Source organism: Coenobita brevimanus, chromosome 76 (genome assembly GCF_032717465.1).
Source record: "Coenobita brevimanus isolate Jiangsu-jjx chromosome 76, ASM3271746v2, whole genome shotgun sequence".
NCBI classification, from domain to species: Eukaryota; Metazoa; Arthropoda; class Malacostraca; order Decapoda; family Coenobitidae; genus Coenobita; species Coenobita brevimanus.
The window spans coordinates 7,313,553-7,339,083 of record NC_137029.1 but is presented as its reverse complement, the minus strand read 5'-3'; the positions used below and the strand labels follow the sequence as shown (position 1 = coordinate 7,339,083).

At 41.5% G+C, this 25,531-nt stretch overlaps 1 protein-coding gene across 3 annotated transcripts in view; it reads left to right on the top strand.

The window, feature by feature from the left end:
• Clc (clathrin light chain) overlaps positions 1-19,292 on the top strand; it is a 74,183-nt gene extending 54,891 nt beyond the window's left edge. For 2 of the 3 annotated variants that reach the window (XM_080279023.1, XM_080279021.1), the window contains 2 exons: positions 9,030-9,041; positions 18,288-19,292. In XM_080279023.1, the coding sequence (XP_080135149.1) occupies positions 9,030-9,041; positions 18,288-18,462 (187 nt within the window). In that variant the 3' untranslated portion in view covers positions 18,463-19,292. The remainder of the gene's footprint in view (positions 1-9,029; positions 9,042-18,287) is intronic. The other variant, XM_080279022.1, reaches the window with a different exon arrangement.
• The last annotated feature ends 6,239 nt before the right edge of the window (positions 19,293-25,531 follow it).

The window sequence follows — 25,531 nt, the reverse complement described above, 5'->3', positions numbered from 1 at the left end:
TTCCAGAAAAAATCAATAAATAAATAACTGAACAGGATTTACTCAGGGTGTAGAACAAGCACTAGGAAGAGGCATGGAAATCCTACATGATGATTGCAGGATAATTGTATGTGAATATATGAGTTAGGTATGAAGTTAGAGAAAACAAAGTTGATCAAGAACTGAGATGGATGGATAAAGAATATGGCAGTGCACTAGACAGAATTTGCACCCCAGTCTCTCCTTGGCAGGTTAGGAATGACCTTTCACTCCCTGGAGTTTACAAAGCACATTAGAAACTAAGTAATTGTATGGTGCATCTGTACTATGGTGTTTCAAAAGTTTGGATCATAAATGGATGATGAGTGGCCCCTTGCACTGGGCATGGTGTTGATAGGTGTCTCATACTTATATTTTCCACCTGCTATCTATATCCTCCCCACACCCGTAATTAGTGGAGAATTAGACTCAGTTAATATTGTCTTGTACTTTTTTTTGTAATAATAATAATAATAATAATAATCTGGCCTTTTGTTTCTCAAAAGCGCCAGTTCTTCCTTTTGGGAATTCACCAGCACTCGACACACATACATTAATTTTACAATTACAAGAATTGTAACATTTCTTGTATATAATACAAGCTACATCATATATACATGAAAGTGGCAATAATTAAACCCTATAATCATCCGTCATAGTACCTCTCTCCAGGTCATAGCATTTTGAAAAAAGAAAGGCTTTCAGCTGTCTCTTAAAGGATTCAACAGTAGAGAGTTGTCTTATGGACAATGGCAATCTGGTATATAATCTAGGGGCTCTATATGCAAAAGAACGATCAGAGAAAGATGACTGGTGAATGGCTCCTGGCTCATCAAGACGCAAGGAATCATCTTCACTGCGTAACATCACACCCGCCGTGTCGATGGGAGTTTTAACAATTCAGCAAGATACTTCGGTTCACCAAACTTAAGAACCTTGAATGTAATAAGACACAGTTTAAATTCAATTCTAGCCTTTACTGGTAACCAATGCAACTCAATCAGAACCGGGGTAGTTGAGGTTCTCGGGGGGGAGACCAAAGATAAGCCGTGCCGCCCTGTTCAACACAGACTGAACTTTTGTTAGTATATTATTTGGAAGACCAACCCACAGTGAATTACAATAATCAACACGAGACAAGACCACTGCATGGACCAATGTTAAGAGGCACCGTCTATTCAGGAATCTTCTCACAGAGTACAGATTTCTGATATGCAAGTTACACCCTCTTACAACCTGATTAATATGTTCTTTGTTAATTTAACTTAGAATTAATATAAACACCCAGATTTCGAACAGAGCTGACTGGATGCAGCTGTGACACGCCAATGTTCAAAGCCAGGGCATTGTCAGTGTCATCACCCCTTCTGTTTCCTCTGATGATGATGATCTCAGTTTTACCATCATTCAGCTTAAGTTTCCTCTTAGCCATCCAAATCTTAATATCAGACATTAGAGATTCAAACTTTGTCTTAGTATCATTGATATCTGACATCTTAACCTAGAGCTGGGTGTCATCAGCATAAAAATGATAGGACACATCATGAGCATCAAGTAGAGACGATAAACTACTTGTGTAGATAGTAAATAGAATTGGACCCAAAACTGATCCTTGAGGGACTCCAAATAGAAGAGGAGCAGAATCAGAGCTAGCGTAATCAACAACCACTCTCTGAGATCTGTCCGACAGATACGACTTAAGGAGCAAAAGGGCACTATCACGAACGCCATAAAAATACAGATCATCCAACAATAGTTTATGATCTACTGTATCAAAAGCTGCAGACAGATCCAAAAGAACTAGGAGAGAGGACATCCCACTACAGGTGTTTGCCACCAAGTCACTCTGAATCCTTGTTAGTGCAGTTTCAGTTGAATGGTATTTTCTGTGTGCTGATTGAACAACAGGAACAACTCTGTTGTGTTCCAGTAGTGGTAAGAGTTGATCGACTATGGCCCGCTCAATAATCTTGGATAAAAAAGACAGGTTAGAGACAGGACGATAATTTGTCATGCTCTCGACATCAAGGCCAGGTTTCTTAATTAGGGGCCTAAGCAAAGCATGTTTCTCAGACTGCACAAAAGTACTTTCTAAGAAGCATCTATTTATTATGTTGCAGATAAAGTCTGCAGCATGCTCATACACATCAGGCAGTCGTGACATGTTACATGGATCGAGTGAGCAAAATGTTTTATTAAGTTCTCTGATGTAACATTTGACTTTGTTTACATCCAGTGGATGAAATGTTGAAAGCAAATGATCCCCAGTGCACCGTGGCTGGAAGTCAACTGAGTACGCTTCACTAGGAGAACTGCTGTCTAAATCACTTCTTATGCGAGATATCTTACTTGTGAAAAATGAAACAAAATCAGAAGCCAATTGGGCATCAGATAAAGAAGTTGGTTTAACAATTACATTCATCCGACCAACCAAATTGTTCACAACTGCAGACAGTTTTTTTTTGTCACCACCACATGAATCAACTTTATTTTCATAATACCTAGCCTTTTGGGCTTTTACAGTGTGAACGACTGCTCTTCTCGCAAAAACATAACGCAAACGAGTTACTTCGGTCCGCTGCAAGCACCACTCACGTTCTGCCCTTCTACGTTGTCTATACAAAGAATTAATGGATGGACCACACCACGGAGAATTATCACGTACTGTGATTGTTTTTACTACCTCAGGACAATAATGGTCAAAAATTGACCTGAGCTTGTTGTTGTAAATATCAACCAATTCACCAGAAGAAAGACTTGAAGAATCGATGGAGTTTAAACGTTGATCATTTTCAAAACACATCAACTGGCGGTCAACATTGTTGTAATTTCTGAACCTGATGACCTTTTTATATGAAGGGGATTTCGGTACATCAAAACTAAGAGTGATCAGAGCATGATCAGAGATGAGGGGGTCAAATGAGTCAACCTCCACATCTGATACGCGCCTGCAACCAACAGGGGACAAGATCAAGTCAAGGACATGTCCTGAGACATGAGTTGGATTACTCACATGATTGAAAAAATTGTTCTGGGTGATCAACTCAAGGAATTCTGAAGAAAATGGTTTTGAATCTGGACTGTCAACCTACAATAATTGAAATCACCACAAACAAGAAGTCCTCCAGGTTTAAGAGAAAACCCTTCAAGAATCTGCCCAAACTCCTCCATAAAACCTCGATCTCTGCCCGGATGACCTGGTCGATAGACAATTGCAATTCTAATGGTATTCTGATGGAAATTTATTGATACTTCCATAAATTCAAATGATGATGGGGTTAGGTCTGAGTCAATGAGAGAAACGTTTGCAAGTGCTGCCGAGTAGATGAGTGCTACGCCTCCTCCTGGATAGTCAGCAGCAGGCCTGGTAATACTAATAATAGAATGTGTCTTAGGCAAAGCATTACGAATAATATCGATATCAGACTCGTACAACCAGGTTTCAGTTTTTCGTTTTCGTTTTTAAAGGCTCCAACATGCTTGCATGTGTCGGCCTTGGTCACCTAATGGCGGCTCTCCACGCTGCACGATCCATTGCAGCCTCCCTGTTCAGTCCCTTAACCCTAAGGTCACACTTAATGACCTCGTCCCATGTCTTTCTCGGTCTGCCTCTCATAACCCTGCCCCCAATATTAACACTTCTCACCTTCCTCACCCAATTATCGTCCCCCATCCTCTCCACATGTCCAAACCACCTCAATCTACCTCTCCTCATCACAACACCAATACACTCCAGTCCCATCCTACCTCTCAACTCTTCCATTGTAAACCCAGCCCCTCCAGGCCTTGGACGCAGGGACGCACTGCACATCCACCTAATCATTGTAATTTCTGTATGTCTGAGCCGGCGAATGTCTTCCTCCTTCACTGCCCAGGTCTCACTGCCATACAGCATTACACTCCTAACATATGCTGCATACAAAGACCCCTTAGCATGTAGGGAGAGCCCTCTCAATGTCAGGAGAGGCAAGAGCTCCCTGAACTTCTTCCAACCACTTCTCACCCTAGCCACAGAGCTAGCTCCAGCCCCACCTCCAGCATACAACATGTCTCCCAAATAACAAAACTCTTCCACACACTCAAGAGATTCACCAGCAAGTTCAGTCCTTTCACGTCTGACGATCTGTGTTTGTCCCCATTTATTAATACTGAAGATGTTTCAGTCAAGCACAATATGTCAAGCTCGTGCTGATTTAGGGTTTCATTAATATGGTCTATCTTATTGCGGATGGAACGAATATTTAAAAGACCCATCCTTAACTGGTTCAAGAGGGATGTAGTCAGTTTTTTGAATGGTCAAAATTGATGTTTTCAATCAATCTATTCCTATGAGCAATCATAATTGGACATTCTCTTCTTGAAGCAAAATGGGCAACCACCTGTGACTTTGAATTAGCATCTTGATGTCCTAAAGAGGAGCAGTTGATGCATTTGGGAGAATTTCTGTTACTACAGTCCTTAGATTTATGGGCTCCAGCACAAAAGACACATTTAGGTTCATCACTTTTCCTAGAACAGCTCTCAAATGTATGACCAAAGCCTTGACAGTGACGACACTGTGTAACCCAGAATCTGTCGAAAGCGCGGCATCGTGTAATATCCACATAGATGTAATTGCCCTGTTCTACAATGGAGGATCTCACCTCTGGCGACATCTTCAAGACAGCAGTTTTGGTGTCATTCCTTGTCCTTGTGAAGAGAAGGTTGAGGGTACAACCTCGATCAACGAGCATCTTAATTTTACTGTTTTTTCTCAGAATAATTGGGAGGATGTCAGAGTCATCCAAGAAAGAGGAAAGGCCTGTCACGGTCATTTTAGGCAACATTTTCTTTGGCTCTGATATGCAAAAAGCGCCCTCAGAGCCAAAATGATCAGTCAGCACCCCAGTTGCTTCACCCTTGGCCTCAGCTGACGGAAACTTCATTACCAGCCCACCAGCCTTGGTCTTGAGGCAGCTGTCTACCGGTACCAAGTTAAGTACACCTCTGATGTCTTCTGGTCCCATCTGATTTGTCAGGGCACTAGCGCCACTCTCTGGTTTCACATACAGTACATGCTGACTATGAATGGCTTTTTTCTGGCCATGAGCACTGATCTCAATCACGCTCCCAGGCAGATCCTTCCCTCTCCCCACAAGAGACACGCGAACAGCATCCGCAAATGACTTGGCCTGATCTTGTGTGACCGCCATGGGTGATGAGACCTTGGTCTCTAGTGCCTCCAGTCTATTTGATACGTCTCTGATTGCTTGAAAGATTGGCCCAATAACTTTATCTTCATACTCCTTCTTGGTACTACTTCCTCCACCAGCCAAGACCTCGTCTGCTGGTGCAACACACTGGCTACACAGCCAGCGAAAGCCCAGCTGGTGGCTCCTCTTCATGAATGGATAGTCGCCTGCATCCAAATTTTCACAAGCTATATGAATCCACTCGCTGCAGTAGGCGCACTTCAGTGCTTGTGCACTTTTTGCTACAGACCTACTGCAGTGAGGGCACTGGTGTTGTTTACTCATGATAAGGGAGAACAAAAAACAAAACAAAATGACAACAACAGCAAAACGTATATACAATAGTACCCGGGAAAAACCCGGGTAGCGCTGCCCTCGTTTGTGTCACCCTAATTTAGGAGAAAAAAAGAAAACCGAAAGAAAAAAAGCACAAAAAACAGAAATGGAAAAAAAACAAAAAAACAGGGTGTCTGCGAGGTCACCACGAGCAGGTGGGGTACGACTTGACTACCCTTCTAGGAAAGGTAACCCAAACCGAGGTGCCGCAAAAGTGCTGAGATGGTATTGAAACTTTTCCCAATTCGAGCTTTACAGCAACAGCAAATACGTCACTTAGGCAAGACCTCATTGCTTACGATACTGCCACTGCGCAATATATTGGTGGTGTTATATGAGGAAGAGCAGATTGAGATGGTATGGGCATGTTGAGAGGCTGGAGGATGACACTTAGGTGCAGAAGGTGAGAAGTGTGAATGCTGCAGGTAGGGTTGCAAGAGGCAGACCAAAAAAAAGACCTGAGACAGTTTCACAGAGTGTGGCCTGAGGGATAAGGGACTGAATAGGGAAGTTGCCAGAGATCAAGCAGCATGGAGAGCCACCATTTGGTAACCAGTGCCGAGATATGCAAGCATGTTTCATCCTCAGTAAACGATGTGATACAAATTTAAATTTTGAGCAGTGAATATATGCATCCTGTTTTTGTGGTACCAAGATGTTATGCCATAGTTTTGTTCAGTTGTAAATAAAAAGTAGTAAACAGTCAGTCTCGTTGATCCTCTTTAGAGATGTAAGGGCCTGAGGTTTGGTTTCCATAGTACCAAATTTTTATGGGTAGGTGAATGGGATACACGTCTGTTGTTATTTCGTGATCAAAAGTCTCAGGCTGCTGCATAGGATTTTAACTTGCATGTTGCACATGACTGTGACCCTGACTGACACAGTTAGACTACAAGACCAGTGGGTGTCATGATGAATACAAACTGTATTTTAAGGTCCTCTGAATTTATATTCAGTCTCTGAACATAGAGTTGGCAGCCTTCTCCCAGAGGCTGTATATTCCCTGTATATATCGCTGTCCCTCACATATCACTGCTTCATCATCAGTACCTTCCAGTCATACTGGATACATGACATGTCAGTGGGTCTTCAGGAAGATCATCACTGTAAAGGCATTTTATAGAATTCAGATCCTTCAGTTGTTCCCTGCCCTAGCCTAGGATCAATCTCGTGTCCTTCTGAACCGCAGCCCTCTTCTCTACACACCGCACCACCACCACCACCACCACCTTTGTATGTTGCTCAAGTGTATTTGCTTTTCAGAGGAAAGACAAGCCCTGCCTACTGATGTATCATTATCCTAACAGGCTGTGCATACTTCAGCAGAAAGTTCTTGGATAGTGTTTCTTTAGCAGAGCTTTGTTTTCAAGTGCTAATGACCTTCCCTCTTATCCAGTGCTTTTACTAAGTATCATGATCATTCATGTTCTCCATAATAATAGGTAGTTTCAGCTGAAAAAGGATCAAAGTGTTTGTTTGCAATCAGAAAGAAAATGTGCAAGTTTAGATACAGAGTAAAAAATATTAGGCACATTATTATTGCCTAGGCAGTCTCTCACCTGCCCACACTTGACAAAATGCCTAATCAGTACTGTGAGTAATATTTTTCACTCCAACTGCAAGTAAAAACTCTTATTCTCTTTCAGTTTATGTATTACTATAATGGACATAAGTAATGATGTTCCTTAACTTTCCAGTGAAGTATGAATATCCTGTGATTGGATAAGGATACATCAGTGGGCAGGGCTTATCTTTCCCCAAAAAAGTGAATGAACAGTAACACAGTAATCAGTGCATCATTGAATCTGTATATCATTATTTTCTTTTGTTGGGTTTATATGCTTCACTTGCTGATTCTGTGCTTTAAGATATAAGCAGTCTAAATTTGAAGTAAATGAAAAATTTAATTATTACCGTAGATTTTTGTAATGGAGGTCATAGACATGAAGTATGATATATGTTTGCATGGAGTTCATATGTAGTTCATTATTAGTATTCATATATTTTCCATGCACACCAGTTTTTTTCAGTATAGTGCAAGTGTTTGAAGTGTTTTTTTTTTTTTTTTTTTTTTTTTTTTTTTTCCCATCGTTTTGGAAAGTTTTTATGGATATGTTGCCTGATGTATGCCATTTTATTTACTGCATTGTAGGGCACAATCCATTGAAGTTGAAGACTAATCCAGCACTAGAAATTTGGTGAACCCAAATACTGTACTTGTAACTGCTGTTGTGTTTGCTGAACTTCATAAACCATGTTTTAACCAATACTCTTCAATTTATCATCAGGTTTATGATGTATTATAACCGAGGCACAAGTTTGTCGGAATATTAAAATATCATATTAGAGTTCTTTGCTGTAAAAATCAATTGACGGGTTATCTAACAAACTTACAGCAAGTGTGAAAGCAGGGACAGTGTCATTGTTTAATGAGTAACAGGAAATGGAGTCTAGATAACTTCAAAACTTGTTCTGATTTTAAGTGTAAGAGATATTTATTATTTTGATATGGTACTGTGTCACATTTCTTTTTTATGTTGTCAGAGTTCATTTATAACAACTGTTTGTGTTGTGTTGTGAGAGTCAGTATTTTCCATACCACTCCACTTATTCAGCTTTATGACTGAGAGCATCATCATTCCTCTAAACAGTGATGCTGCCCACTTCCATGCACAAGGATGCAGTATACCTATGCAATAACTTGTAAATCTTTACTGATTAAATGCAGTATCTGCATATGTTGAATAAAGCTGTTATAGGTGTTGACGCTTGAACATGTGGAACATGGTTGAGTGAACTGTCTTACTAATGTTATTTAAGCTAAAAGAAGTGTGCCATTCCACTTGCCTGATGTTAATGCACCTTTGACATTAGTAGAAAAGTGGTTTAAGTAACACCAATGTTGTTTGTAAAACCACTGTAGCTTTAATAGTGTCTGAGCTAATGTAACTTTGGTGCTAAGTCTGGTGATTTTCAGCTTCTTCCCGCAGTATGTTGGGGAGTTTTGAGAAAAGCCACTGTAGTAACACCTCTTACGTTTTCATGTCGTCCACTGAAGTGCTTACAGGTGCTGTAGTTTTGATAGTTTCCAAAATGCACCATTTAGGTGCTGTGCTCTACCACCCTACAATATGTCTGATAGTGTTCTCACTTACTCCAACAATAATATGATAGGTATAGCATTGTGAATTGTACTGTGGTAGTTGTTGGTACAGTCCTTTCTGATGTGCTGGTAATGTAAAACTAAAGAACTAATGTTCCCTTAGGAGAACTTGAATGTTGTGATATTCCTGGTAGCTGTTTAAAATCCCCTTCATTTAATTATTTTAAGTGAAAATGGCACTGTATGATCAAGCTCCATAACAGTCTTGATTAACCAAATGACATCATAAGTAGTGTTGAATAATTGTTTTAAAGTGCATTTGTAACCTTTCATGCTACAAGGGAGGCATCCAAGTAAGTGTTGCATGCTTTACTTGGTAAGGTAGCTGTAGTAATCTCACGTGTGATAACTAGTGACATCATAACAGTGGATCATGTAAACTTCCTTCCAGTTATTACAGTATACTAAGATATGAATTACATTATTCTTACCATATAAGGAATTGGCTGTTACCATTTTTGCCATTATATGCTGGATATAGTTTTGTGTCCCAGGTAAAATAACATGCAGTATAGCATTGTAGTCTACTCAGTCTACTCTGAAGAGAGACAAGCCATAAGTTTTTGAAAGCTAGCAGCTGAGCAGTTGTCAGAGTGCATTTATTATTAATGATACATTTTAAATAACTGTATTTTTATTATATCATCCTTATCATCTTCATCTGGACCTCCTTTCCCACCCTAGGGCAGGGTGAGGAGTAGCAGCATCCAGACAGCCTACATTTACCCAGTTCAATGGGCCAAGCTTCCATTCACTCATTGTTCAAGCTCACGGAATCCTGGCTTCATCAGATAGGCCAACAAAAATTCACCATGTTCTGTAGCATCACATATATCTATCTGATAGAGTCAGTCCGCACGCTGTCACTTTGAAAAACGGGTGCCAAATCCTTGGTTGTACGGCCCTCCGCACAAAATTTATCCATCCAGCTCTGTCTTTTGTCAGCCCCTTAGCCTCACCATCTTCCATACCTCTCTTCCTCACACACTCATCCACCATATCCCTCTACCTTCTACTTGGCCTACTTCCCCTCCTCCCTCCTTCAGATTTGCAGAGATATACCTTTGTCACCACTCTCCACTTGACCAAACCATCATAGTACACTCTCTTCGATTCTGGTGTCCACAGACTTCTCTCACTCTGCATCTTTCACTGATCACATTATTCTGTATCCTATCCACTCTGTACTCCACATACTTTTCTCAGCAGTCCCATCTCCACTGCTCTTACTCTTGACTTCATATTCATGCCACACCGTAGTCTCACATCCATATGTTAAAGTTGGCACTAACACTCCTTCATATAAGCCCTATGGAGCTACATCACTCAAGCCTCTGTTTCTTATCAAGGCCTTCATAGCACCAGCTACTTTCCTTCCTTGTGTCACACTACTTTCCACTTCTTTTGCACATTTTCCTTTCTTTTCTATCACAGCACCCAGGTATTTGAACTCTCACGAGTTAGAGTCTCTCCATTCACTGAAACATCACACTGGGAGTCACCTTCTCTCTCTGTAACCATCACTTTACTCTTTTTTGCATTTACTCTCAATGCATGATGCTCACAGACATCAACAAAACAAGGTCTTGTTTGGTATTTGCAAATATTACTGCAGCATTAGCATACAACAAGTTTGAGATATTCCATTCATCACCATTCATTACCAACACCATCCCTCTCTCCATTACTCGTGTTTTTACATCTCTCATCATCCTATCCATATATACAATATATACCCTGCCTTAAGGTGGGAATGGAGGTCCGGATGATGATGATGATTGACTAACCATGGGGACATAACACAACCTTGTTGCACGTCCACATTGATTGTGAACCAATCACTTAGGTGCCCATACCCTTACGCATGCCACACTACCATAATAAAAACTCTTGACAGCACTTAGCAGCTTACCATGTACATCTTACATGTACAAAACCTTCAACAATCCTTCTCTATCTACTTTGTTGTATGATTTTCCAGATCCATAAATGCCATAATCACCTTATAGTCCTTCTCACATGCTGTCTTCACTATCTGTCTTACTGCAAATATTTGATCCACGCATCCTCTGCCATTCATAAAGCCACCCCATTCATCACTCACTGTAACTTCTGGTATCTCTCTTACTTACTCTGTAGTAATTCTTCCATATACCTTCCCTACCGCACTCAGTAAAATTATGCCACGATAATTCATGCACTCACTTCTCTCACTTTTATTTTTGTGCAAGGGTACAGTCACTGCCCTTTTCCACTCTGCTGGCACATTTTTACTCATCCATGCCTTCTTACATGTCTCCAACAACCACACTTCAATCTGCATTCTCCACTACACTTAATCATCTCTGCATACACCTCATCAACCCCAGCAGCTTTCCCATCTTTCAGCCATTTCAGAGCTTTTTTCATCTCTGCGAGTGTCGCGATTCCTGGTACTGCATTCCTTCTCTGTACACCCCCAAAACCAATCTTTTTAACAGTCTTTTTGCTCTCTTCATTCTTAGTCATCAGACTTTCAGAATATTCTTTCCATCTGGTCCTTACTCCATCCCCATGGGTTAATATTCTACCACTTACATCCTTCACACTTTCACATTTCTTTCCACTGTCCCCACTACATTACTGTCTTTCCTGAATAACTTCCTATTTTTTAGAGTAATTTGCATTAATTTTTCTTCCTAGATCATCATTTACTTCCTCCTTTTTCCTCCTCACTAGTCTCTTTACATGCTTCTTGATGTCAGTGTAATCATTTCTTATTTCACCAGAACCCCTGTGCTGTGTCCACTGTAGCCACTTCTTCTTTTCCTCCACTGCACTCAATCTCTTCATCCCACCATGCTGTACCTTTCTTCTTTGTTGTTACTTCTGCCACACCACACAATGCTTTAGCATTCCTAACTAAACAGTCCGTGTATACATTCCACAAGCTCTCCTGATCCATTTCATTCCAATGCACTGATTCTAACTCCTCCCCAACTTTGGCCCTGTGCAGACAATCCCTGATTTATGATACTTCAAGATGCAATACCCCAGAATAGTGATAGGGGTAGAAATACCTCCCTATCCTGCCAATCGTAGGCCTACTCCCGGTTTTGTGATGGGTTTTTATTTTTTGTTTTACTAATTTTGATGATATTTTAGACTTAAATTTTGTGTTTAGGTTGAATTATAAATGTTTTTAGACATAGAATAATGTGTGTTAGTCATAGGTGGAGGGAACACTGTCGTCTCACCCACCAGACGAGGTACAAACAGTCTGAACGCCTAGGCGAACCAACAAAGAATATTTGTGTTTGACTATTGATCTGTCATCTAACCTATCATGGAATACGTAATAATAATTTCATAATAAATATTAATAATTGTGAAAACCATAGAGAGTAAATATTTCATTTATCTTTCTATCTATTGTCAGACGCCATAAACCCGTAATGCATTGATGAAAACTGTGACATCGATAAATCATTTGTTTACATTCAGGCTTTTCAAAGAAAAATTCCTTGAAAATACAAAGGAATTTCTAAATAAATGTTGGAAAATAAGAGAGAAGAAAATGAAAGAGCTCAGCAACCAGAAGAGTAGCTAAAAGGACATAAAGAAGGGCTGTTGAAAAGGCTATCCCGATCACATCATCAATGAATAAATCGTGTTTACATTCGGGTTGTTCAAGGGAAAACGCTTTGAAAATACAAAGGAATTTCTGAATACTGTAAATGTTGGAAAATAAAGGAGAATTAAATAAAGGAGCTCAGCAACAAGAACAGTAGCTAAAACGACACAGAGAGGGGCCTTTGAACAGGCTATCCCGATCACATCATCGATTGATAAATCATGTATTTACATTTGGGCCGTTGAAGGGAAAGAGCTTTGAAAAATACAAAGGAATTTCTATATAAATGTTGCAAAATAAGAGAGAAGGAAATAAGGGAGCTCAGCAACCAGAACAGTAACAGAAACGACTGTCGAAAAGGGCTATTCTAATCACATCATCGATTGCTTTCACCATCAAGAGAATTCCCTGTCAAAGCATCAACGTTTCTCCGTCACAACAATTCACACCTTGGATGAATCTGCGTCATTTTTACATTATTATTATGTATAACAGATGTTTATTTAATTGTCCCGGGACCATCTGATGGTGGGATTGTATACAATGCTGCTGCTTCTGTGAGTCTGAGATCGCATTCTCCAGTGACCTTGACAGGGTATAAGGGCAACGGGCTACTGGTTTTAGGCTTAGGTTGGCTTCCTTTACAGCTGTTAGGCCATTTAGATTGGCTTTAAACTTTTTTTGGCCTCATTTGGGTGGGTTTAGGACTTGGTTGAGGGGGAACCCAAGGCTCAAAAATGCATCCCTATACTTTGCATGTCAAATCTACCTCCAGATACAATACTCTGCCTAGCAATGGGTGTTTACCTAACCAATTGCATCGTTAAACCTGGGTATGCCTGTATTCAATTGCCATTTCTTTGATCCTCAGCGTCTTGAGTTTCAGTCTTTCTCCCTGACAGGTCCTCTCTCTCTTGGTCCACCTCACTCCTCTCAGCTTGATCTTCCATACCACAATCATTTGATCTGGTAAACCTTCACACCATATAACCAAATTTTGGCACATGGTGGATTAGTGGGTAATTAAGGCGCTCCAGTCGGATTGAGCCAGTGAAGATTTATATCCAAGGGGTGGTTGGGGTTTATTGCTCACATAATGCCACTCAGGGATGAGTGAGACTGGTCACTCTCATCTTAAATGTCAGGACCAACTTGCCCAGCCTCGGGCTTCTATGATTCTTATGGGGCAACGTAGGATTGGATGATGGATGTATATATACGGTATATTATATATATATATACACCTCCCTGTAAAACAAATAACTCAAAGTCAATGGCCACCCCTTACGGGATTGTGGCATCTGGCAATAGATAGATAGATAGATAGAGATATATATATATATATATATATATATATAATATATATTTATTGTATATATATACAGTCGTGGTCATAAGTAATCACCTATCATCGGGTACCCCGTGCCTCAGGCTGGCTCCTTTATGCGCAGCAAGTCACAGTGGAGGAAGAGGGGCCAGAGAGAGAAGGGAAGGTGGGTGGGGGGACGAGTGATGGTGCGAGAGTGGAGTGAGAGAGTGTAGGTAGGGGAAGGAGAATGAAATCCAAAATGGTTGGTGGTCACATTATTTGCCTATTTTCTTTCATTCATATAAAGAGTTAATATTTGGTAGATAATGCTGCAGTACATCTTGTATAGCGGCGTCAGATAACAAGCTTTAGATAGGTGGTGATATCAATTGCTGGCTTGTGTGAGAAATATTCTGACGTGACAGATCAGACATTAGTACAGAGACATCAAGACTGTGTGGGCCTAGACTGTCAACGCGTGGGAGCCAGAGAACAAGAGGACACAGGCCCGCCTCCTCCAGCACACCATGGGCGAGCTGGAGCTGTTCAGACGAAATCAGCAAACCATCAACAACATTGTTTCCTCGCTGCTGCGAAGACTGCTAGAGGTTCTTAAAAGGCAGGAGGCCACTGGACTGCTTAATAAGGCTTTCCTTGTTGGTTTGGTTTTATCACTATCGGTAAACATTAACATAGATTTATTTTGGGAGTTTGGGTAGGATTTTGTTTTATTTTCCTTCTAACATTTTATGAGAGATATCATAATTATATCCACCCATGTACACAGACATCACATTTATTTATCTTTTTATGCACAATTATTTTAAATAGCCTTTTCATAAAGTCTATCTATCTATCTATCTATTGCCAGACGCCTCAATCCCGTTTGGGGTGGCCACAAACAAATCGCCTCCAAGTCGCCCTGTCCCCCGCCATTTCACTGCCCTGCTCCCAACTCACACCCCCCTCTCTCATATACCTCTCCACCCCATCCTTCCATCTCATCCTCGGCCTCCCCCTCCATCTTCCCCCCTCCACCTCACTCACATACACTCTCTTCGTCAGTCTTTTACCCTCCATCCTCTCCACATGGCCAAACCACCTCAGTGTGTTCCTCATAACGCTTCCTATCACATCCACATCCACACCACAACGCTCCTTTATATCCTCATTCGTCAGCCTGTCTCTCCACGTAACTCCAAAGGCTCCTCTTAAATAACTCATTTCCACTGCTCTCACTCTTGACTTGTGTCCTTCCAACAATGTCCAAGCTTCACTTCCGTACGTTAGAGTTGGTATCACAATACTGTCATGTAGTAACTTTTTCACTTCCATGCTCACTTCCCTGTTTCTTATCACTGCTTTCAAGGAACCAGCAACCTTTCTTCCCTGCTGTACCCTTTCAAGCACTTCACCCTCCAAACCTCCATCCTTACTCATCACACTACCCAAATACTTAAACGTACTCACATTTTCCAATTCCTCACCATCTAACCTCGCTGTACATTCACTAACTTCACCTCTCTCAAAGACCATCACTTTACTCTTCCCTACATTCACCTTTAGGTTCCGTTTCTTACACACTCTCTCAAACTCATCCACCAAGCCTTGCAGCTCCCCTTCGTCTTCACTCAACAACACAGTATCATCTGCAAACAACAGTACAGGGAGTTTCCAAACACTATCCTCTCTCACCAGGGCCACTCCAACATCCACTACCCTACCTTGTACCTCTTTTATTACCCCATCCATGTACAGATTGAACAACCATGGAGACATGACACATCCCTGTTTCAAACCAACTTTCAAAGAGAAAAATTCACTTAGTTCCCCATCAACACGCACTGCAGCCTTCGCACCATCGTACATACTCTTCACAGCATTCAACAACTTCCCATCTACTCCATATATTCTTAACACTTTCCACAATCCTTGTCTATCCACCCTGTCATATGCTTTCTCCAAATCCATGAAAGCCGCATACAACTTCTTTCCCTTCTCTAGAAACTTTTCCACTAAAGATCTAAGAATGAATATCTGATCTACACAACCTCTTCCCTTCCTAAAGCCTCCCTGTTCTTCTCCAACTAATTTCTCTGTTCTTTCTCTAACTCTGTCTATAAGTATCCTACCATACACTTTTCCTATTATACTAAGAAGACAAATGCCCCTATGATTACCACACACTTCTTTTTCCCCTTTTCCTTTGTACAAGGGAATAATTATACCTGACTTCCAATCCTCCGGGACTCTACCTTCCTCCCAGGCCAATCTGCACATCTTCCACATCCATTCTACTACTACCTCTCCCCCATGCTTCAGCATTTCACCACACACTCCATCAATTCCTGGGGCTTTCCCGATTTAACTTTCTTCATTGCTTCCACAACTTCTATCCTACTGATTTCTTCCTGTCTTCTCACCTCCCTCCTTCTCCCAGCCATTCCCCAGCCACTTATACTCGCATTACTTCCATCCTCTACGTTCAACAATTCCTTAAAGTGTTCTCTCCATCTGCTCACTTTTTCTCCCTTCTCCACTAGTAATCTACCATTTTTATCTTTCACTCCCCTGCTAACTTCATTTCCACCCTGTCTTACTCTTTTCACTTCTCTCCAGAACATTTTCTTACAGTCCCTCCACTTTACACTCAAATTCCTTCCAAATTCCTCATCCACTCTCTTCTTACTCTCTCTTACTAATCTTTTCACCTCTCTCTTCCTTTCCACATATAACTCTCTCTTCTGCCTCTCAACTTCTTCCACGCCCCTATTTCTCATCCATTCATTGTATGCTTTCTTCTTTTGTGCCACAGCCTGTTTCACCTCTTCAGTCCACCACGCTGTTCCTTGCACCCCCCTCTGTCTTCTCTTCCTTCCACACACCACATCACATGCTGCACATATTTCTTCTGTAAATATCTTACACACACCTTCCACGTCTCCCATCTGCTCCAATTCATATTTGCCCAATCGTTCCTCCACTTCTCTCTTATACTCTGCCTTTTTCTCATCCTCTTGTAACCTTTCCACTCTCCTTGCAACTACTCCTTCCTCTCGTCTTTCCCTTCTTCTATTCCTCCATCTCACTTGCATCCTAATTCTGGCCACCACCAAGTAGTGGTCAGAAAGTCCACTCCCCCAACCTCTATACACTCTTGCATCCTTTACACATCTTCGCATCCTTTCATCCACACACACATAATCAATCATTGCCTTCCTTTCATTCAGTTCACCACCCACCCTTCTCATCACTCGCCATGTATACCTGTGGATCATTTTATGCCTGAAGAGGGTATTGGCTATCACCAACCCCCTCCCAGCACAAATGTCCACTAACACACTCCCATTCTCATAAAGTGACGCCATAAAATAGTTGACATGATGGTGACTGTATAGAGGGAGTGTATACCGAGAGGATGATCATATTTACTGTGGACTTAGCAATGTCAAAGGTTGCATATGATATTTAGTTCCAAAATTAATTGCATGTAAGGACTGAGGACGTTTCTTAATTAAGCATTACGAAAGTCAAAGCCATCCAGATTCCATTCTGTGTCCGAAGTCAAAATATATGGACAAACACAAATATCTGACTCCCCACTACTATCTGATCTGATACGACAGTATATTTCTCTCATGAGCCAGCCCTTGATATCACCACCAATCTTAAGCTTGTTATCTGACGCCACTATACAAGATGTAATACAGCATTATCTACCGAATATTAACTCATTTATATCGTGCCCTGAATGAAAGAAAATTGACAAATAATATGACCACCACTTCGCATTCATTCTCCCTCCCCTACCTTCCCTCCCTCCCCTCCATCACTCCATCCCCACACCATCACTCGTCCCCCCACCCACCTTCCCTTCTCTCTCTGGCCCCTCCCTCTCAGACCCTGTTGCTCCACTGTGACTTGCCGCGCATAAAGGAGGCGGCCTGAGGCACGGGGTACTGGAGGATAGGTGATTATATATGACCACAACTGTACATACATATATATATATATATATATATATATATATATTTGTTTGGTAGCTGGGGGCGCTCACCATCCACTCACTTGATGCAGAGATGCTCTCGGGTGTCTCCCCTTTCCTCTCCTCCATCCTTCTTCCTTCTATCCTCTTCTGTCTTTCTTTCCTTCTTTCTTTCCTTGTCCTTCTGCCTACGGGTGACTTTACACTTCCTCTTCTCTCTTTAATTCATTCTTTCCTCTTCCTTCTTCTTGTGGGTTACTCTACCCTGAGTGACAAACCAAGTGGTTTCCTGTACACCAGGAATCCATTTAATACGCTGGGTGGTAACCATGTAACCAAATTTTGGTGCCTGGTGGTTTAGTGGGTAATTAATGCACTCCAATCAGATTGAGCCAGTGAAGGTTTATATCCAAGGGGTGATTGGGGTTGATTGCTCATGTAATGCCACTCAGGGATGAGTGGGGCTGGTCACTCTCATCTTAAATGTCAGGACCATCTCCCTAGCCCCGGGCTCCTACGCTCCTCATGGGGCAATGTAGGATTGGATGATGGATGGATGGATAGATATATATATACTGTATATATTTCTTCTTCCCTGTCAATCATTCCTCAGTTTTGGTTTTTCTCACCAGGTCTGCTGAGAAGGAACTTGTAGCAGACACAGGGAGGATGGAGCCAGGGACAGAGTGGGAGCGCATTGCTAAACTTTGCAACTTCAACCCTAAGACCTCCAAATCTTCCCGTGACATTTCTCGTATGCGTTCAATCATCCTTCAAGTGAAACAAAACCCACCCATCAAGGCCTAGAGTGGGACTTAGGGGCCATCAGGTCACCCTCGGTCATAGGAGTTCAACCCTGGGTTACAGAACTTCTGCTGTTTTCTAGTGTTTGAGGTTGTTGACTCTTAAAAAGTTCATTTGTAACCTTCACATTAGTTAAGCAGTTAATTTACAGGGGTGATCGTAAACCCTGACCTACTTTAGGGTGTCAGTTATTGTAAATGTGACTGTCTAAAGGTTGCAGCTTATGTCTGCATTCAGAAAAATTATTTAAGTACAGTACTATATAAGGCAGTATAAAGCAAATTACCTGTAATAGACTCAAGGACTTGTCAGATTGTAAAATTATCGTATTTGTAAATGCAGTTGCTGTTAAAGTATTTAGTTGGAGATATGAACTGATAACATGTAATAGAGTTTATATCATTTCTTTTTGTTCAGGTCATGCTTACGTGCCTAACACTGTGAGGAAATGTATGTCATCCTATTTTGCTGGAATTGTACTGAATTCATAGTAGATGTTGGCCTCATACTTAGTTGTGAAGAAATTACACCTAAACACTTGTGAAGTACAGGTATTCATTGTTCTGGGGTGGTAGTATAATATAGTAAGAAGAGGACTTGTACTAAATATGGTTATCTGGCTTATGGAGTTGAATCTTCCTACAGATAGTGCAGTTCTTACATGTAAAATTTCTCATGCTGTATCTTATAGTCAAGAATAAGGGAATTGTCAGTTACATATATATATATATATATATATATATATATATATATATACATGTATAAAAAATAGACACACACACACACACACACACACACACACACACACACACACACACACACACACACACACACACACAGCAATATAAAATTACTGTATAAGGCATTCTTTAACAGCTAATATGGATATAATGTCTCAAATTTCAACTAAAACCATAAAGTTACAAGCTTATTTTGTTTAAGCAGTGGTTGAGTGGAACTTGTATCATATTTATATAGGTACAGTATTGTAAGTAGAATTGTATTAATTATTTTAATATGTCAGCCATTGTGTTCATACATTCCTGATTGTTTCAAAAATTGCAGAAATAAATTGTAAATTGTTGTATATGGGTTTCATGCATGGTTTTTAAATTGATATACTGTATAGCCATTTACTCCTGCCAGGCTGATTCTAAAAGGTAGTTTATTTTCCTTGAGTCATTGTTATATAACCAATGTATTTTTTACCTCATATGAGGCTTGCAGGTTTGTCCATGCAGACCTTCATTGTGCCTTATATGAGGTCTGCAGCTTGGACATGGGACTCATTATCATCATCATCATCATCATCATCATCATCATCATCATCAACCTCCTTTCCCACTGTAGAGCAGGTTGAGGAGAAGCAACGTTCAGACATCCTAAGTTTTCTTAGTTCAATGGGCCATGCTTCCATTCATTCATCATTCAAGCCCATGGAATCCTAGCTCCATCAGGTAGGCCAAAAAAAATTTCACCACAGTCTGTAGTTTCACACATACATATCTGATAGAGTCAGTCCAAACGCTGTCATGTTAAAAAGGGATGCCAAATCCCTGGTTATGCGCTTCTCCACACAAAATTCATCCAGCCAGCTCAGTCTCTTGTCAGTTCCTTAGCCTCACCAACTTCACACACACACACACACACACACACACACACACACACACACACACACACACACACACACACACACACACACACACACACACACACACACACACACACACACACACACACACACACACACACACACACACACACACACACACACACACACACACACACACACACACACACACACACACACACACACACACACACACACACACACACACACACACACACACACACACACACACACACACACACACACACACACACACACACACACACACACACACACACACACACACACACACACACACACACACACACACACACACACACACACACACACACACACACACACACACACACACACACACACACACACACACACACACACACACACACACACACACACACACACACACACACACACACACACACACACACACACACACACACACACACACACACACACACACACACACACACACACACACACACACACACACACACACACACACACACACACACACACACACACACACACACACACACACACACACACACACACACACACACACACACACACACACACACACACACACACACACACACACACACACACACACACACACACACACACACACACACACACACACACACACACACACACACACACACACACACACACACACACACCTTCTTCTTCTTCTTCTTCTTCTTCTTGGCCTGCCTTGATTCCTCCCCTCTTTAAATTCACTCAGATATAACTTTTTCACCACTCTGTTGTCATCCAATCTCTCCACATGACCAAATCATCTCAGTACACTCTCTTCGATTCTGGTGTCCACAGACTTCCTCACTCCGCATCTCTCACGAATCACATTATTCTGTATCCTATCCACTCTCAGTACTCCACACACATTCCTCAGCAGTCCCATCTCCACTGCTGTTACTCTTGACTTTTTATTTTCATGTCACATCATAGTCTCACATCCATATATTAAAGTTGGCACTAACACTCCTTCATGTAAGCCTCGTGCAGCTGCAACATGCAAGCCTCTGTTTTTTATCAAGGCTTTCATTTCACCAGCTACTTCTGTCAAAGGCCACCACAAGTCAGGATTATGTGGCCTTTATCTTTTTGTTGTAGAGAGAGAGGTTTATTATCTTGTCCGATCAGAGTGACCCAGGAGGATAGAGAAAATAACTGTTGGCATTGTAGGGGAACATGAGGTTTGGCCGTCAAGCGTCTGTTTCTTATCAGGGCCTTTATAGCACCAGCTACTTTCCTTCCTTGTGTCACTCTACTTTCCACTTCTTATGCACATTTTCCTCTCTTCTAACACTGTCCCCAAATATTTGAACCCTCTCACCAATTCCAGCCTCTCTCCATTCGCAGTAACATCACGCTGGGAATCACCTTCTCTCACAGCAGCCATCACTTTACTCTTTTCTACATTTACTCTCAGGGCACTACACTTACAGGCATCTACAAATCTCTTCACTAGTCTACCAAGCTCTTGTCCAGTATTTGCAAGCAGCACTGCATCATCAGCATACAACAGAGCTGAGGTATTCCATCCATCACCATTCTTTACCAACACCATCCTTCTCTCCATTACTCATGTTTTTGCTTCTTTCATCACCCTATCCATATACTCTATATATTGAACAATTGAACAACCACGGGGACCCACAACCTTGTTGCACGCCCACATTAATTGTGAACCAATCACTTTGGTGTCCAGTTACCCTTACACATGCCTCACTGTGTCGTCTCTTTAGACTTAAGGAATGTGTTTTGAAAGATGTAAAGTAAATAGCTATGTAATGGAAGTGTATGAGAGTGTGTGCATAAGTATTATGGCACTAATGGATATGGGTATAGTGATATAAAGGATGTAGGTGAGTGAGTTTGAGGGTAAGTGGTGGAATGGAAGGCCAAGTAGGAGATGATAGGCTCTGGTAAGTGAATACCTGTACTGTACTGTATTAAAGAGGGTAAGGTATGGAAGTTGTAGGCATTTGACATGATGAAAGACAAAAATGGATTAAGTTGTTGGGAGATGCTTATGACAGACTGTAACCTGGTAGCAGATGGAATGGGCTTTATCCCTCAGTCATTTCTTCAGACCACTGCCACCACTTAAATTTTTAACCACCTTAGGAGAGACCTGTCTGACAAAGGTTTAGAATCATAGTAATCTCTAATACTTTAGCCCCTTCAGTCTGATGACACTTCTGGAAAATGGCCTTTTTTTCTTTCCCAGCTCAGGAGAGACTTTTTGACTGGTAGGATCATCTGAAACATTTTTTTTTATGGTAAACATATGCCTATAGGATGGTCCAATGAGTTTAGCAGACTAATTAGTTTGGCCAGTGCCAATGAGCACTACTGATTATTCTACGTTCTGATTGCCTGTTTCATTTCTAGGTCCTAACATCCTCTTTATTACAGAGAGATAGGGTTATGATGATGATGGTGAAAGACTGACTGAATACCACTACTACCCTTTGTTTCAGTTTAACTGGAAAGATCCGGATTCCATGGGCTTAAGTGGGCAGTGAATGGGAGTGTGGTGCATTTAGTTGTTCTTCTCCCACCTGACTTACATCCTACTCTGTGATAATGTATGATTCCATTTTTCTAGTATCTGCACATATCCCATTACACTGGCACTCCAGCGCAGTTTGGCTGAAGTTATCTCAGGATTTCTGCACTGGCTTAAGTGATGGAAGGTGTACAAACATCCCAGGCACCTGTTCCCTTATTGCAAGGCTCCACATACTTCTGCAGTGTCTTCAGGATCCTGTAGATCACTTCTTATGCTGTCATTGACAACCGCAACAATTGTTTCTTTTTTAGACCACAGTGAAGAATGGCATTTAACCATCAGCATTTCATTTCAGTAATAATGGATGAAGTGGGGAGGTATATGAGAGACAGGCATGAGCTGGCAGGAGGGTGGTGAAATGGTAGGGGACAGGGATACATGGAGGTGATTTGTTTGTGGCCACCCCTAATGGGATTAAGGTGTCCAGCAATAGATACATAGATAGAATAAGGCTGATATGTCTGAATGTATTTTCACAGTTTCCTCTCTTGGCTCCCCTGGGTTGCTGCCTCCTCATATCTGGCCCTGGTCCCTGTGCTTCCCTCTCCCTATTTCTCTCAGCTTCTATGATTCACTATTGTACCAGCCAAGCATCTTTAAATGCCACTCTCCTTGCTGTGACTGTCTGGTCCTACATTCCCTCCCACCCATTCCACCCCAACCTCAGGCCTTATTTTTCAGGCTTTAAATCGAAGTAGGGTTTGATGTCCTCATCCTTTTCCTCTCTAGATTGCTTATCACTGTTGCTGTTACTCCCATTGTTCTCCTGTGATACATCCCAGTCCCAGACAGTACAGTATATCCTATTATCCTGGATTATACCTGATTTACACCGACGCTGCACAGATCTCTCTCTATGCCTAGTCTCATCATTCTGCTGTTAATTTTTCTTCAGGAGGCTTTCCTTCACTCCTACAGACTTATAAGCATCCTCCTAGACCCTGGGGATGTCACTGGTATCATCTTTTCCTTGGACATAGTCTTGTTGCATCTGTCTCTCCATCCCTCACATTCCTTTCCTCTGTCTGTCTCACTCCATCTCATTTTCAATGTCAGCCATGTTTCTCTGTTCATTTGCAATGCTTGTCCTAATGAGGGTAATCTTACCACTCTGACTACTCTTCACTCCTTTAAAATATGTTATCTGAATGACCTTCCAATGGAGATCCTTCGTGACAAAAGGACCCATGAAGGCTCCGAGTTCACTTTCGTAACACTCTTGACACAAAAAAGGGGCTGCTACCTTTGACTGAAAGGTACCATAATACTGTATAATGAATAAAAGTCCCTGTCTTCAGTAGTAGGCCCACTCTGTGAACAAGCTCAGCAAAACTGTGCAGCTGATTTCCACAAGAGGAGACTCGATGAAACCTCCCACAACCACAGTTAGCCCTTAAAAGGTCCCCAAAATAATAATAACAGTTTTCCAAAAATTATCTAATGGTTTCTAGGCAACACTTTTGATTCAACCCTCTTCCAGCTTGTCATCATGATTTCATCATCATCATGATATGCCTGAAAAGGGATGGTGCCCGGCCCGGTTCCCAAACAATTACCCTTCAGAGCATGAATGATTCCCTGTGGCAGTCTGGACGATTTCCTGTCATTCTATAATTATACCAAATATTAATGAATACTGTAATCATTAATTTTCATGGGAAACTATAAATGTCTAGGTCCATTCGATATCATTAAATTTAGAAATACTTTATAAGTTGCTCACTGTCAATAATTAACATGTCTGGCTCAGTCCAATATTCTGGTGTCACCCATTGTTGCCTTCATTACATTTTATTGGTACTACAGTCTCTTGAGTTATTTAATACAAATCAGAAGAGGTACATGTTGCCTATGTATTAATTTCAAATGACAGTATCCAGTGTCTTGTGTCTGATCGGCCACGAGGACTTAAACCATGGAGAAGGGTATGACTGAACCTCAACAGATGTTGCCGCATGCGCAGGCAAGGAGGACTGAGCCCTTATGGACTATTGGATATGTCAGCAGTGGTAGAAGGAAGAGAACCTATTGCATTATCTCTATTATTTAATGATGACTTTTTGGATGAGTCTATGGAAGATTAGTGTCATATTATCTCCATTATTTTTTCTTTGCACTGTTATCATTACATTCTATAAAAGCTTTAGTTTTCCCCACCCTCTTATATGAGAAACCACTGCCAATAATTATTTATTTTAGTGGTATACAGAAAGTCAGCCAACAGCCAGCATAGAAACCATGTTGGCTAAAAGGCAGCTGAGATGAGCAGGATATATGTTCCACGTGCCTGAGCACTGCCTACCCTGTGTGGTTCTGTATGGCCAACTTGCTGCAGCAGACTGCAACCCAGGGGGACAGAGGATGAAATGCAGTAATCTCTCGATTATCAGGATGACCATTACCCGGACCATCCATTATCCGGACACTGTGATCAGGCTGTTCTAAATCATTATTTGTACATTTTTTCCCACCATCTGGACAGAATGATTGCATTCATTTGGATATTATAGTCGCGCAAAAAATTTCCGTCCAGACAGGCAAGAATAGAACGGTGGCGCCGCCATGTGGGGCTGGTTAGTTTACCCTACCTCCGCCAAAGATTCCCCTTGCTTGCCATCAGTTCCTGTGCATCAACTGTGTAGTGAGCAGCTCTTCCCAGACCTTTGTTATGGCGGCGCACGTGGTAGCTTTCATTGTGGTTCCCTACCTGCTTCAGGCCTGGCTGTTCCTTGCACGCCTGTTCCTAGGGTGTGTGATGATGGCCCCTCCACCAAGGAAAAGATAGAGGGTAGTGTTGACTTTGGAGAAGAAGTGGAAGATCCTGATTAAGATTGATGTGGGAT